Source organism: Hydra vulgaris, chromosome 05 (assembly GCF_038396675.1).
Source record: "Hydra vulgaris chromosome 05, alternate assembly HydraT2T_AEP".
In the NCBI taxonomy this organism is placed as follows: Eukaryota; Metazoa; Cnidaria; class Hydrozoa; order Anthoathecata; family Hydridae; genus Hydra; species Hydra vulgaris.
Window position 1 is genome coordinate 39,114,837 of NC_088924.1, and position 15,867 is coordinate 39,130,703.

Consider the following 15,867-nt stretch of genomic DNA (forward strand, 5'->3'; position numbering starts at 1 on the left):
AAAACTCATAGCGGGTTTTATGGGTATAAGAAATTTGGCTCAATAATATATATTTATTAGGCCGAAAATCTGAATAAAAAAATTCTATTTTTTGCTTGATTATTCATAAACACCAAAGTATAATGACTAGTTTTTCTTGATGCAATTATAAACTGCTTCTTCTTGTTTTAACTCTCCGTATTCTTTTCTTTTCACAAAGTTTTTTTTGAATACAAGGCTTCTATTCAAAGAATTTTGTGGTTCAGAAAATTCTAAATAATAAATATAAAATAGTTTGCCTAACTTTAGAAGAAGTGATTTTTGTTATATACGATAGAGGCAACAATATTGCTATATATTTTTGTCTGGGAAGGTGTAAGAACTGTAGAAAGTCTTTGCCTAATGAGAAAACATCATCTAATATTTACCCAAGTAAAATGATAAATTTCTACTTTTATTTTATAAAGAAAGTACAGATACAATTTTTTGAAGTTTAAGGATGCCTTGCAGAGGGTTGCCGTCATGATAAGTGTCTGACAATGGATTGCATGATTTCTAATATTAGTCCGAAGTCAATTATAAGAAAACTACGCTTTATGATTGATTTGATAAACTTTAGCTGGTAATTTAAACACCTTTGATAATTATTACTAGCTAAAGATCTAATGCACAAATTTTCGGTTTTAAAATAACGGCCTCGGGCTCTTATAATATATAAACTTGTGAACTAAGAGAGATTATAAACGAACCAATAGTTATATTTTAAGTTTAAGAAACGGAATGTAAGGATGATTTGCAAAAAATTTTCTATGATTGGAGCCGGGGAACAAAAGCACCCACAAATTTTGGCCTTAATTACCCCAAACTTGAGAGCAACAAGTTGATAAATTTTTTTTTTGGTATTCTTAAATGAATTTATATTCATCTATAAACTTTTAGCTTCATACAATAATCTTTTTGCATTTAAAAATTGACTAAATTAAGTCTAAAACCCTCAATTTGAAAGAAAAAAGCAAAACTTAACAAGGTTTACTGCTGTGGAATACGTCTGCTGACTTGGCGGACGTATCCCACAACAATTCAGAACTTTAAATTTTCGTTTTACGCTCTAACCAACTTTAAATTTTTGGAGGTATCCAGCAACAAATCTATATAAAATATTAAACAGAATTGAAATGAGTGAAGCTTGAGAGTGGTTTCAAATTTGTTAGGATTACCTGGCTTGTTGATTTGTTAATAGCATTATAGCAATGAGGATATCAGTTAATTTCAACTGAAGATGCAGCATGAAGCAATATTGAAAGTATAGTCTTTTTATACACTTTAAATCATTGGCCATTTGATTAACAGTAATATCACAGTAGTTTTGTTGGCGGTTTAAAAACTGTTACAGCTTTAACAGTTTTATTATTAATTTTTTTAATCAATTGCCAATACGCTTCTGTACATGCCAAACACAATCTAATTTACACACCGTTATACCAGTATAAAGAATCAGTATAAAGAATTACATTCGCTATTACTATAATAGATTAAATATCTTATGAAACCAAACGGCTAAATATTCTTTGCGCGCCAATCACTTTCATACCAGGAGCAGAGCCGCGATAGTTTATTTTACATGAATATGATAGTTTCCATGCTTGAAATACATTAGGATTACAACCTTGCCAGCTTTCATCAACTAATACTGAAGTATCAATAATATTTGAAGAAGATTGACAATTGTCATTAACAGTATCAACCATTGTCTTTTTTGCAAATTTTCAACACAATCAGAGACATATTTAAATATTTTGTTGTAAGTGTGTTTTAGTCATTGGCTTGGGAATATTCATTAAAGATGTAAATATTTTAAATCCCGAAAAATCCTGACCTCATGCACGAGTTGAAAAAAATTACTCTGTTATTTACAACAAAGAGTTCATTTGTTTGTGAATGTCTTTGTATTACTGACATCATGCTTTTATTTAGAGCATGTCTTTGAAGTATATAATTCATTCATCTTGTTACAGTTAGGACAAAAAATGTGTTAAGTTTAGCAGAGACTTTTTTTTGAGAAAAAACATAATAAAAGATTTTAACCTGATAGTAGAAATTTTTTGCAACATTATTGATTAATGACGCTAAATAAAAATTTTAATGTCAACAATACAATAGTATGTTTTTATTTTGTTGTGGTATCTTATCTAAGTTTAATGAAGTGTCGGAATAAAATGGGTCAGCTTTAAAACTTGTTACAAAAGCTATTAAAAATTTGAATCATTAAGAAAATTTCTGATATTTCCATCAGACCTTTTTTTTTTACTTTTAGTATTTTTTTTCCTCTTCTATGGGTGAAGATGAAAATCTTGAATCTTTTTAGATTATGGGTATATCATGAAGATGAAAATCATGAAGAAGAAAATCATGAAGATGAAAATCATGAAGAGGAAAATCATGAAGATGAAAATCATGAAGATGAAGTCATGATGATAAAAATCATGAAGAGGAAAATCATGAAGATGAAAATCATGAAGATGAAAATCATGATGATGAAAATCTTGAATTTTTTTAGATTATGGGTAAATGATGAAGATGAAAATCATGAAAATGAAAATTGTGAATCTTTTTAGATTATGGGTAAATCATGAAGATGAAAATCATGAAGATGAAAATCATGAAAATGAAAATCATGAAAATGAAAATCATGAAAATGAAAATTGTGAATCTTTTTAGATTATGGGTAAATCATGAAGATGAAAATCATGAAGATGAAAATCTTGAATCTTTTTAGATTATGTGTAAATCATACCCTAATCATACCCTAATCATACCCTAATCATACCCTAATCATACCCTAATCATACCCTAATCATACCCTAATCATACCCTAATCATACCCTAAATCATACCCTAATCTAAAAAGTTTATCAGATGACAATAAGTATTTGAAAAGTTTATATGATAACGATGACACAAAAACATGGAATTCTTATTGAAAATAACTTCCTACGCGTGTTGCTTAGCCAATCAAATTTACCAGTTGGAAGAGACGTTTTAAACCTCAAGAACAAGTTCTTATTTAAATAAATGGTTTTTAAAATCGTATTGAGTGTATAATCTCCGAATCAGAAATACACAAAATATATAAAATCTTTCTCGATCTTCTAAAAATTATTAGAAAACTTTTACCTTAAATTGTTTCTTAATAGCATTCTCGACGATATTACTGTCGAGAACGAAGTTATCGACAGTAATATCTTTTGCGAGTCTGTATGATATTTAATATCTTATTATGAATGTTTTTGGTAATTTTTATTAAATTTTTATATTACATTTTGTAAACTAAATATATAATTTGAAAAGGAACACTTTTATTAGAGTGATAAAAAATTAATAAATAATAAAAACAAACTAAACAACAACAACTACTTAAAGAGAAGGTCTTATAAAAAGTTAATAAAAAATTTCTTCAGGAGTTGTAAAATTAAAAATGTATTTAATATTACTAAAATAGAAATCCAAAAATTAATTTTAGAAACTCTATAAATGTATACATTTATTTTTGTTAGTTACAATTTTCTATTCCTCGTTGTTATATTCTTCTATTGTAAGTATACGTTTTTGATTAAAAGAGTACTTATTATGATGCTGATGATTATGATACTGAGCTTAAAGCTGTTAAAGAATGTTTTTCTTCGCGTGTGAAAGCACCTTGACGTTTATATATAATGCAAGGAATGGATTTTGTAATTAGTTTTTGAACTTTTTGAGTACAAATATAAGCAACAAACAACAATATTCCTTTTGCAGATCTAAAAAACATGTATATAACTGCAACAACGGTATTAAAGGTCTCTTCTCCTTCTGACAACGATGCTTTACTTATTTGAACAAAACCAAGTAGCTCAATTACTCCAAGTATTAATGTGAGTTTTAAAGTTACCTTAGCAACATTCACTTGAAATGTTCTTCCTTCTCCAAATACTTTGTTGCTTTTTTTCTCTGACAATGTGATTTGATAAACGGTAAATAATAAACATATTAACGATGTTAAAATAATAGTTACGATTGGAATTATAAAAGAGAAAAGCTTCGCATAAAATCCTCGAATCCAGCAAACTCCATCTCCATAACCTATATACGCAACACCGGTTTTTTCCAAAATAACATTAATAAACAAATATATTGATGGTATAACATAAATAACGATAAAGTATTGAATTAACTTTTTGCGTTTTGAAAACTGATGATTATAAGAACCGAACGTAGTAGCCACGTCAAGCGCTAAGATAAGGAGACTATGGTAAGCTACCAATAGAAACCAATGTAAAAGTATGGAGAATACTTCGCACCATATTCTATTTTCGTAAACTACAGTTGAAATTAGGAACGTAAAATCAGCAAAAAACAAGTTTATGCATAATGTTGTTGACGTCACACTTGACCATGTTCTAAGTTCATTAAAATAAGTGTAAACAATTATGATTGTTAAATAACACAGTACACTTACTGATGTTCCAATTTTTGATACAATATTTGCAACGTTTAAAGTTTTAGTTTTCCATTTCAAAGTGATGTTGTTGTCACTTTCTTTACATATTCCAACACCATTTGCAAGTGGGACGTATTCATTTGGGAGGTAAGTAAAACGTTTACCTTTGTAGTAGTAGACAATGGTTTGATTGGGTTCTAAAGTGTAATTTTTGATTACATTGTAAAAACACTGTTGTTGTAAATGAAAAAGTTTGCAGTAGCTGATATATTTTTTTTCTATTCCAGACGGTGCAATATCAATCCAGAGTACTACCTCCTCATCAGTTATATTATAATGAACGGAGTTGAAAGATGATGCAGAAAAGTTTTTATCAAAAACTTGGATAGTTTCTGGTTGCGCACAAATTTTTTTCCCTTTATAGCTTCTTGTTAAGTCAAATTCATACATTTCGGTGATTTCTTGATTTTTTATTGACGAAATTAACACCGAAGTTGCGTAACTGAAAATGATCGACTGATGTTTTCGAAAAGATTGTAGTTTTTCGTATGTAAAAATACCGTTTGTTCTAAGTATTTTGTAATTTTTTTTTTTTAGTTTACTTGAAGAGATAACGAGGGATGAATCTATTGTTTCCAAAAATATTTCATTTACTGCAGTTAAATTGGTAGTTTTATTTACAAGCACAAATAACGCGGGTTGTTGTGAAAATAAGCAGTCATTAAAACTTTCTGTGTCAATATTGCGCAAATAACTATTCCAGTGACATTTTAATCCAAATGATTCAGATGAATTTAAGTTATCGTTTTTGTTTTCTTTTTCATTTATTTCACATTTATTAGTAAATTTATCTAAGAAATAACCATCATCGCATTTGATCCCATTAATAGGAGAGTTAGAATCAAACGACATTTTTACTATTAAACCATCGTTAATATTAATTAATGCAGCCCAACTAAATTCCATCCCATCATTTCCACTGCCAAACCTATTTTCAATTTCAGTCGGTTCTAAGCATTTAAAGTCTTCTTTATTTAGATCTCCCAAATTGTTGTTAGCACATCTATAACAGTCAATATTTTTGTATTTTTTTAAAAGTTTTCCTGAATATGAATTACATAAATCGTAATACGGATTTCCATGAGGACAATTTTTTAAAAAGTCAGTTTTTGAGTTTAAATCACATGCAAGTATGTATTTTTTGATGTCTTCGTTTTCATCTATACTAATAGTACACTCCTCGTACTCATCTAAAATATCTGACCATTTATTTTTACTTTCAGGGCTAATAGTTGCTTTTAAATCTCTATTAGATGCTATTTTTTTACAAAGTATTGTTAAATTAACCGTTTGGTAACTTGCAAAATTACATTTTGCGCATGCAGCATTTCTATAAAGCATGTTATCAGATCCTAAGACTGGAATACTTTCAAACAAGTCTTGAATACTTATGTTGGTACACTGATTTTTATCTTCAATATTTGCTTCCTTTAAACATGAGTGAACCATAATATAACTCGTACTAATGTGACCTCGGTTCAAACCAATAAATACTAAACTTTCACATACTGTATCTTTTACAGCTTTTGATGTTTTTACAATTTTATTCATGTAGTCAGCCATTGGGAGTGGATCACTTTTATTCCAATAAATGTCAACGCAGCATGTCTTATACAAAAAGCAAGTACTACTACAGCTGCAACAACTGGGAGTATTGTTTGATTGACACAGAAATTCTGATGTGTCTACGTTCCAACTTAAGTTTGAAATGTTCCAATATGCTTCCAGAGGAAACTGAACGAATGTCGAATATCCTATTTGCAAATTTGTTAAAGTTTATTATACATACATAAATATATATATATATATATATATATATATATATATATATATATATATATATATATATATATATATATATGCATATATATATATATATATATATATATATATATATATATATATATATATATATATATATATATATATATATATATATATATATGTAAAGAGAGAGAGATAGAGAGAGAGAGAGTCAATGTATCTATACATATTGCATCTATTGCAATTTAAATCAGTCAGTAAATAAAAATAAGAAAAATCGAGAAAATAAAATAAACTGAAAAAATAAAAATAATAATAAAAACAAAAGCATTTTTATTTAAAAAAACAAAAAATTTCCAGAATATAAAGTTGTGCTTGGTAGAGAAATAGATTCATATCTCATGATTTGTTAATGATTTCTTAATAGTTTATTATTAAACTAAAAGAATTCGCATATTGCGCTTACTGTTGTAAAATAGACACAGACGATTTTAGGTTTAAGCTCATATCTATCTATACGATACTTCACTAAAGTTCTAAGTAATAAAAAACTTTATTGGAGTGTATAAATGAAGGGTTTGTGCTAACGTATTGCCCTGTTTACTCTTATGCAGGAGAAGTTTGACACTACGGTTGTCATACGCCTTTCTAATTCGTTAGGAACAAAGTGAAAAACTAGAGGGTCACCTGGAAATGTTGCAACCTTAAAGTATCCATAACTTAAGACAATTTCTGAAGAAATGACAAATGATTGAATTGCAGGGCAAAATCATGTGTAAGCTAGATAGTGCACACATAAGTTTAGTGTGTTTTAATGAGAGATCTGTCTTACATTTTGGAAATGAATTCAAAGAACTTTCAGAAGAAAGACCTGAGTAGCAGAAGAAGCAATAGATTGTATCAGAGAAGTAGCAAAATAATGCTGAGGAGTTTGAAATGGTAAACTGTCAATAAATATAGTTTATGATATAACATGATATAATTGTTTATTTTAAATTTAATCTTAATTGTGATGTCAATTTGATAACATGTAATTCCGGAAAGTTCTAGAACATTTAATGACGTTAGAGATTTAATAGTTTTTACCAATAATAATTGTAAGTATGTTTTTGCGGTGATTTATGACGGTGTTTTGAAGGATATTTTAGGAAAAGCATAGAGTATATATTTTGAGGAAAAATTTGTAAATAGCAGAGTTTTAGTTAGGAGAAAAGATTATCGTTTATTGATTTAATTTATCTGTTTATTGATTTGTTGATTACGAGAAAAAACTACAAGCTAACCGGGCATGGAACCAAGTATGAGATTATTTGATATGTTTGAAACGTATGATGGCACTTCGGATGCTGCTGTTTGGATTCAACGAACGAAAGTGATTGCTGAAATTCAGAACTTAAAGCTTGAACTACTTTTTCCGATTCTTCTCAGAGAAACTGCTTATGCAGTGTACGATGCTTTAACCGCGGAAGATAAAAAAGATGTTGTGGAAGTCGAGCGTGTGTTATTAGCGGATTTTTCTGTAGATGCCTATACTGCATATGAACTGTTTACAAAACGAAAATTATGTGACGGAGAAAAAGCCGACGTGTTTTTGGCTGATTTAAGACGATTAGCCTATCTTGCTAAATTATCAGAGCAGTCTGTGCGTTTGGCGTTTGTTGTTTTTTGAACTGTGCATATGTGATTGACAGTGACGCTGTTGGCGCTGTATCTAGACGCCATGCTACAAAAACTGCGTTAGTGTGTTACAACTGCAAAGGTTTGAATCACATTGCAAAGAATTGTTTGCTTGCGAAGAACGTGTCACTGAACACTGTTAGATGTTTTAAATGTGGTGAGGAAGGACAAATTGCATCGAAATGCTGGAAGCTGCAGGGAAACGATTGCAGGAGCGAGGAATCTGCGCTACCTCGCTCCTGAACAACGGTGGAATGAGCGCATTATCTGTTATTCGTTTAAAAGTTAACGGTATGGTTGCGACAGCTTTAGTGGACACAGGATGTCCGAAGACGATTTTGAATAAAAAATACCTGCCCAAATGTCAATGTAGGTACTCAAACTCTCAAAAGGTAGTAACGTTTGAAGGAAAAGTTTATCAGTGCACTGGGTCAGCGGTCGTGATTCTAGAGGTTGATAGAATTAAAGCACGTGATGAAGTTATTTTAGTAGACTTCCAACCGTTTGGAGTTGATGTGATGCTCGGAATGAGTTCCATTAAATTACTAGGAGGAGTATCCATTTCTCCTTTGGGAAAAGCGAAGTTCGGATTGAGTTACTGTGGAGCATCGGCTTTGAACAAGGACAAGTTGTTGTGTACAAGCTGTTAGAGTATGACGAAAATAAATTGGGGCCGCCCAAAGGGCAGATTCCTTTAATGGCTGTCATTCAGAGAAACAAAGACCACAAAATCCGACCTGTTCTGGACTGGAGAGAAGCTAACGATTTCATTGAGACATACACGAGAGATGCAGATGTGTGTGTCGAAAAGCTTAGAGAATGGAGAAGAATGGGTAACAAACCAGCAATTATTGATTTACGCAAGGCTTATCTTCAACTAAAAAATGATAAATCTCTTTGGCCCTTCCAAACAGTGGTGTTTCGAAATAAAAGGTATTGTTTGACACGACTTGGTTTAGGATTGAACGCTGTGGTGAGTCTTGATTATGTCAAGAGGCATTTTTTAAAATATGGTTTAGAAAGTAAAGAAGGTGAGCAGATTGGTAATGATGGAGTTCGTGTGTTAGGATTGTGTGTGCGCAAGGTTGGTAACAAACTGATGTGGTCCAGAGGGAATCGAGTTGATGCTATCTCGCAAAAGTTAACCAGGAGAGTTGTGTTTTCAATCTGTGGACAGTTGGTAGGACATTTACCTGTGTGTGGTTGGCTGCGAATGATTTGTAGTCTCTTGAAGAGGAAAGCTGTCAGTCTGACGAAGGGTTGGGACGATGAAATTTGTGATGAGAACGTTAAGTGGGTGCTTAAAGAAGTATTTGCTGAGGTGGAACGTTGCGAGCCTGCTTGTGGTGATTGGGCTGTGTGTGGTGATGAGGGAAAAGTGTGGGTTGATGCCAGTTCTTTAGCGATGGGTGCTCTTATTCAAGTTGGGGAAACTACTGTGGAGAATGCAACATGGCTGCGAAAAGAAACGTCTGATATTCATATAAACATGGCAGAATTAGACGCTGTGATACGTGGAATGAATATGGCTCTGATGTGGAAGCTGAAGAAAGTGACTGTTTTTACCGATTCCGTGACAGTATTCCACTGGGTTTCTGACGCCCTTACAGGAAAATCAAGGTTGAGATCAAAAGTGACGGGTGAAATGCTGATTCGAAGAAGACTGAGCGTGTTGCAACAGCTAATTGAAGAATACAATGTTAGCGTTGAGGTAAAACTTATTCCTTCTAAAGATAATTTGGCTGACGCATTAACAAGAGTTCGCAGCAGATGGCTCAACAAACTGACCGTACCAGAGTGTTGGAACAGTTGTATGGGAATCGTAGCTACGAAGGCTGAATCTATTTCCGATATACACCAAAGAACTGGACATTTCGGAGTGAATCGAACGTTAAACTTTGTTCGTAAAGCAATTCCGACTGCTACTGAAAATGATGTTCGAAATGTGATAAAAAGTTGCGAACCATGTCAGTCAATAGATCCATCGCCAATACGGTGGGAAAAAGGGAAATTGGATGTTGAAGGAAACTGGGAGAGATTGGCCATGGACATCACGCATATGGCACTGACAAGTTTTTGAGTCTAATTGATTGCGGACCTTCAAAATACGCGTTGTGGCGACAATTATCAAGCTCATATGGAAGTCTTGCCATAGTCCGAATACTCCGTCTTATTTTTTGTGAACGTGGAGCACCGTCTGAAATATTGACTGACAATGAGCCGACATTTAAAACTAAAGAGATAAGGAGTTTCCTTAATAGTTGGGGAGTACAAATTAGATTTAGAGCCGCTTATTATCCTGAAGGAAATGGAATTGTAGAAAGAAACCACCGTACGATCAAGAGAATAGCAGAACGATCGAAAATGTCGATACCGGAAGCACTATATTGGTACAATGTCTCAGCCGACAAAAATGGTGCAAGTCCGATGGACAAAATATACAGTTATACCATTGGTGTGAAAGGATTGGGAAAAGAAAATCTTCCTGCGCAAAATGTCACGAACAAGAGGTTTCGAATCGGCGATAAAGTCTGGCTGAAACCACCAAATGCGAGGTGCTATACAAAGTGGCAACCAGCTACGATAACTCGGAATGCGTCGAAACAAATCGTAGAAGTGAACAGCATTCCGCGTCATGTGAAACACGTTAGACCTCGAAATGATACTCAGTCCTGCATTATCCCTGATGTGGAAATAGAGATGAATACTGAAACTGGTCTAGAGAACGCTAAAAATCAAGGAGAGCAAGTTAAAGATGAGACGAACGAGGAAAATGTCGAAGCTGAAGATAGACTCCAAGAAATCGACATGCTTTTGCGACGGAGTGGTCGGGAACGGTGCATGCCTTCGAAATACTTTGATTGCTATTTGGATGATCCGTAAGGATCAAGGAGGAGTGTAATTCCGGAAAGTTCTAGAACATTTAATGACGTTAGAGATTTAATAGCTTTAATAGCTTTTACCAATAATAAATGTAAATATGTTTTTGCGGTGATTTATGACGGTGTTTTGAAGGATATTTTAGGAAAAGCATAGAGTATATATATTGAGGAAAAATTTGTAAATGGCAGAGTTTTAGTTAGGAGAAAAGATTATCGTTTATTGATTTAATTTATCTGTTTATTGATTTGTTGATTACGAGAAAAAACTACATAACAGAACTGAAAAAACAAGAAAGAAGTCAAAAACAACATAATCTATTCAATGAACAAACGTATCGATCAAAATGACATGTAAGTGATTAAGGTTCAAAAAAGCTTGTATTTACAATAAAATATTAAATAAAAGTCATCACACACAAAAAAAAGGATTTTACTCAAGGAATTTTAACATGAACTGTTTTTTTTAAAACAACGACTATAATGTAAAAGGTTTTTAATTTCTGAGCCAAGATAAATCCTTTTTAGCAACTATCCTACAAAAGTAAACAATTTTAATTGAAAACATTATTACAACAAATATTATAATAATAAGATGCACACAGGGATGTGAAGCCTGGAGTCTAGAGTCCATAAGTCCCTGTTATTTTTTGGAGTCCGGAGTCCCATCCGTTGTAAAAACTGTTAGTAGTCCGGGACTCTAGGATTTTTAAATGCTATATCAGTATATTAACGTTTCCTAACGATCCCTTATCAACTCCATAAGTTTATTAATTTAAAATTGTTTTGCCAATAGTTAAGTAATTTAATTTAAGAGGCAAAATAAATAATATAAGAGGCAAATCATAGCATATACGATAAACAAAACCTTTGGTGTAAAGTGATAGCTAAATGCCAAACTATGCTTAGGCACAAATATTTACACACTAAAACCTCCGTTGATGCCAATAAAAAAGAAAGTATTTTTCTAACGCGCTTTTGTAATGAAATTGTTTAAACTAACAGGAATAATTTTATTGATAAAAAAAAGTATGCAAACGTTGTCATTGTATTGAACTAGTCTGGAAACGCGGGTCGTTATCAATAGATTATGTGAAATAACCTGTTTTTGAGTGACCGGACTGAGAGTACATCAATTATTTTTAAACAACTTTTTGTAGCGAAGACGTTGGATAATTTGGATAAATTCAATGCCGTTATAGCTGCTAATTGATATTAGTCTCTAGTAAAAAAATGTAACTAAGTCATTTAAAGGAAATGCTGAAAAATTTTGATTCTACAAAATATTTTTTGAAACTCCAAATTTTAGATACTTTGAATGCTTTCGATGCCTCAGTTTCATGACCATCATTTTTGCTTGGTGGTAAATGTGCATGATCATCTAACTCTGTATATACAAGATCCAAGTATAAACAAGATCCAGTTTCTAGACTAGTTATAAACTACAACTGTAATAAAAGTTTTATTTTTCAGTCATATGAAGTCATTTTCTAAGCTATTAAACACGGTTAGCAAGTATCATTTTACAAGTGGAGGAAGTGACGTCTATTAACTGTGTCAAAGCACGTTAATAGAGTAAAATTTGTAACATATTTTTTTTTTTTGATTATACATCTGTCAATGAAATTTAATCTAGTATAATTTAACACAAAAAATAGTTAGAAAATACTTATAGGAACCATATCCTAGAGGTCGGGGTGATTAGGGATTAGAGGCTCATCTTAAACACCACAAAACTCCATGAAAAAATCATAACCTTGAGCATGTATTTTGAGTTTTAAAAGTGAGATTGGAAATCGAACTAAAAACCTTATTAACTACTTACTACTAGTGCTATTTTAGTTACCTTTTATTAGAATTCGGTTATTACAATTATTTTTTCGATTATTAACAAATAAAAACGGCCGTCGTTGATTGTTAATTATTGAAATGATAGTTCCTCAAATACGTTGTAAGAACGTGTTTGAGGAACTATCATATTTTTGGTTATAACATCTAAATTTAATCAAAAGGGCCGATGTATCATGCCTATATAATAAAAGCGTTCATCATGCCTATATATTAAAAGTTTTTATTTTTATTTTTGAAGGATTCATTTAGAATGCCTAATCATGCGAAGAAACACGTTAATCATGCAAAGAAAAACGTTAATCATGCAAAGAAACACGTTAATTATGCAAAGAAAAACGTTAATCATGCAAAGAAACACGTTAATCATGCAAAGAAACACGTTAATCATGCGAAGAAGCACGTTTATTTTGTTAAAATGTTTCGCTTTAGCTGCTTCAGGTAAGGCAACAATTTAAGATCTAAAAATAATGATTAAACAACATACACAAATTAAAATAAAAAGAAAAAAGACTAATCAAACCATATGAGGTTTGGTTAGTATTTTTTCTTTTTATTTTAAAACATGGAAGGAAGGTCTGAGTTATTAGATGAATATATTTCCATAATAAAGTTTTGATAATTATCAAAACTTTATTCTGGAAAAATTATTCAGCTAATAACTCAGACCTTCCTACCATGCATTGATTAAAATGCTTATTGGGACCCTTACTTTACTCTGCAACTGTGTTATGAAGGTAAAATATAAGTATTTATATATGTATAGTTTAGTTAAAATTTATTACTTTATTATGGTAACGATTATTTCTAGACACGCGCAATAAAGTTTACACCTGAATACCAGAGTTATCAGAGGGAGAAAATGTGAATGATGTTTTATAAGTTAAATTTGGCTCAAATCAAAAATAGTTAAAAATGGTTGTTCCTATGGTTAAATGTGTTTCAGGAAAGCCTGTTTATAATATATATCAAGTTTTTTACAACAAATAGTTGTAAAGAAAAAGAAAGGAAATGTAAGGATAATATTTTGTTGATATCGTATCAAATAAAAGTACAGTTTTTTTTTTTTTTTTCTTGATGTTGACATTTAAAACATACTATTAGTTCATCTTTTAATTTAACTTGTTTTTCAAATGATATGTTTTTGTATATTACCTAAAAAAATTTTAATAAGGTTACTTAAAAAGTTAGATTTAAAATGTAACTCAATGTTCGAGTTTTATAAATTTGAATTTATAGTTGCTATAGAAATTGTCGTAAGTGCAAACCAAGTCGTTTAGCGCATATATGACAGTTTAGACTATCTGAACTATGCACTTATGCCGATTTGCATTCACTTCTGTTTTATCTTTCAAAGGTTAATTAAAACTAATTAAAGGATATGAAATTTATAAGTAAGTATAAAACCGTGATTGTACAGTAATAAAAATACGTTTGCCAGCAATAAAATACTTAACTTGCTTTAAATTTTATAAATTGCTATTTATTAGGTAATCATACATAATATAAAAAAGAAAAAACCTTCTTTAAAACTATTTTATACGTTTAAACCTTTAAGCCAACTAGTCAGTCTAGACTGAAGAAACAAGGGGCAAAAATCATTTGTAATATAAAATATAATTTATTTATAAATATTTTACCTTGAAATTTTATAAAGATTAAAAAAGCGAGTAGCATTTTTTTCATCATGAAGTTAGTAAGCGTTGATGAAACCAGCAAAAAAAATCTATAAACAGTTAAAAATAAACATTATTATTATTAGAATAAACAAATTTGAATTTTATCAGTAAAATTAAAAATCGAAGCTTGAAGCTTTCCACAAAATTCATTTTTATTAACTTAATAGATTTAACTATAAATATACTTTTATTTTTTAAAGCTATTAGAAGTGGTGCAAATTGTATATCTTAGCTATATAAAAGGATGTGCAGAATTTTAATTGGTTTTTCTTATATTATTTATAAATAGTTAAATTATAAAAAAAAAAAAGTTACAGCCTCAATCAATATTGATTTGATCGATCAAAATTCTATAATTAACATACTATTTAAACAAATAATCAAATGTAAAAATAACAATTATAATTAATATATTTATATAATTAACCGCCATTTTAAAATACATTTAGTTGACAAATGAAAGTTGTTGTAATTGCTGCATAAATAATAAATGCTGTAATCAACTACTCTTTTTTAAATTTTGGTTGACTGTTTTAATAACAAAACTTTATTTTAACAATATAATACATGATTTAAAAAAATTACACTTTAAAGGTAATATTTAAATAGTAGCTAATAAAAAAAAATCAAAAAATATACTGAAATAAAATCAAGCATTTACAAAGTTGTAAAACGGAAATATCATTCACTTCACTTGATAAATTTTTTTTAGTCTTAATGAACGAAAATTTAATTGTTTTAAATATCTGTCAAAAATTTAAACACTATTTCAAGTTTTCATATTTATACTGACATCATCTTGAAAACAAGTAAAATAATGAAACGATTCCTCATCACTTTCATCTCGAGAACCAAATGCACAATATTTTGAAAGTCTAGCCTTAAAAATTTAAGTAATTTCGTATTGATGACTTTTCGTGTTTCAGATAATACTTTAATTATAGTTTAATAAAGCTATAGTTCCAAATGCAATAAATTCATTACAACAAACATAAATGTTCATTATGTAAAAATCAAAGCAACTTCATTTAACTTATTAAACTTTTATATTGTTTGACAAATAATTAAAAAAATCAAAGTTTTAACAAAAATTCATTTATTTAATAAAACCATAAAAGTGTTTTATTAACTTATAAAATACTCCAAACCGTAAAAAGAAGAAAACCGCTGATTACGTGTGCGCATATTTTAAAACTCTAATAACTAATAAATAAATTAAAAAGTTTTAAAAACAACTTGAAAAGCAGGAAGTGAACATAAGAATAAATTTAAGTAAAATAAATATACAAACATATTTACAAGTGTTATAAAGTAACACTTATAAATATTTGTAATAGTTTTTATCTCCCACATGTTTTATGTTTTTAAACAAATATTTATAAGTGTTACTTTATAACACTTGTAAATATGCTTGTATATTTATTTTACTTAAATTTATTCTTATTTTACTTCAACTAGATTATTTCCTTTAAAAAGGAAACAATCTAGTTAAAGTAAAATTTAT

At 30.1% G+C, this 15,867-nt stretch overlaps 1 protein-coding gene across 4 annotated transcripts in view; it reads right to left on the reverse strand.

Moving 5' to 3' along the window:
* Positions 1–3,440: 3,440 nt before the first annotated feature.
* The window catches only part of LOC136080847 (uncharacterized), a 90,347-nt gene continuing 77,920 nt past the window's right edge, over positions 3,441–15,867 (reverse strand). The window contains exons 1-3 of one of the 4 annotated variants that reach the window (XM_065798154.1): positions 15,512–15,571; positions 14,325–14,410; positions 3,441–6,270 (exon numbers count right to left, since the gene is read on the reverse strand). In XM_065798154.1, the coding sequence (XP_065654226.1) occupies positions 3,620–6,270; positions 14,325–14,373 (2,700 nt within the window). In that variant the 5' untranslated portion in view covers positions 14,374–14,410; positions 15,512–15,571 and the 3' untranslated portion in view covers positions 3,441–3,619. Of the gene's footprint in view, positions 6,271–14,324; positions 14,411–15,024; positions 15,241–15,493; positions 15,572–15,867 lie in introns of those variants that run through there. The other 3 variants (XM_065798155.1, XM_065798153.1, XM_065798152.1) reach the window with 3 other exon arrangements.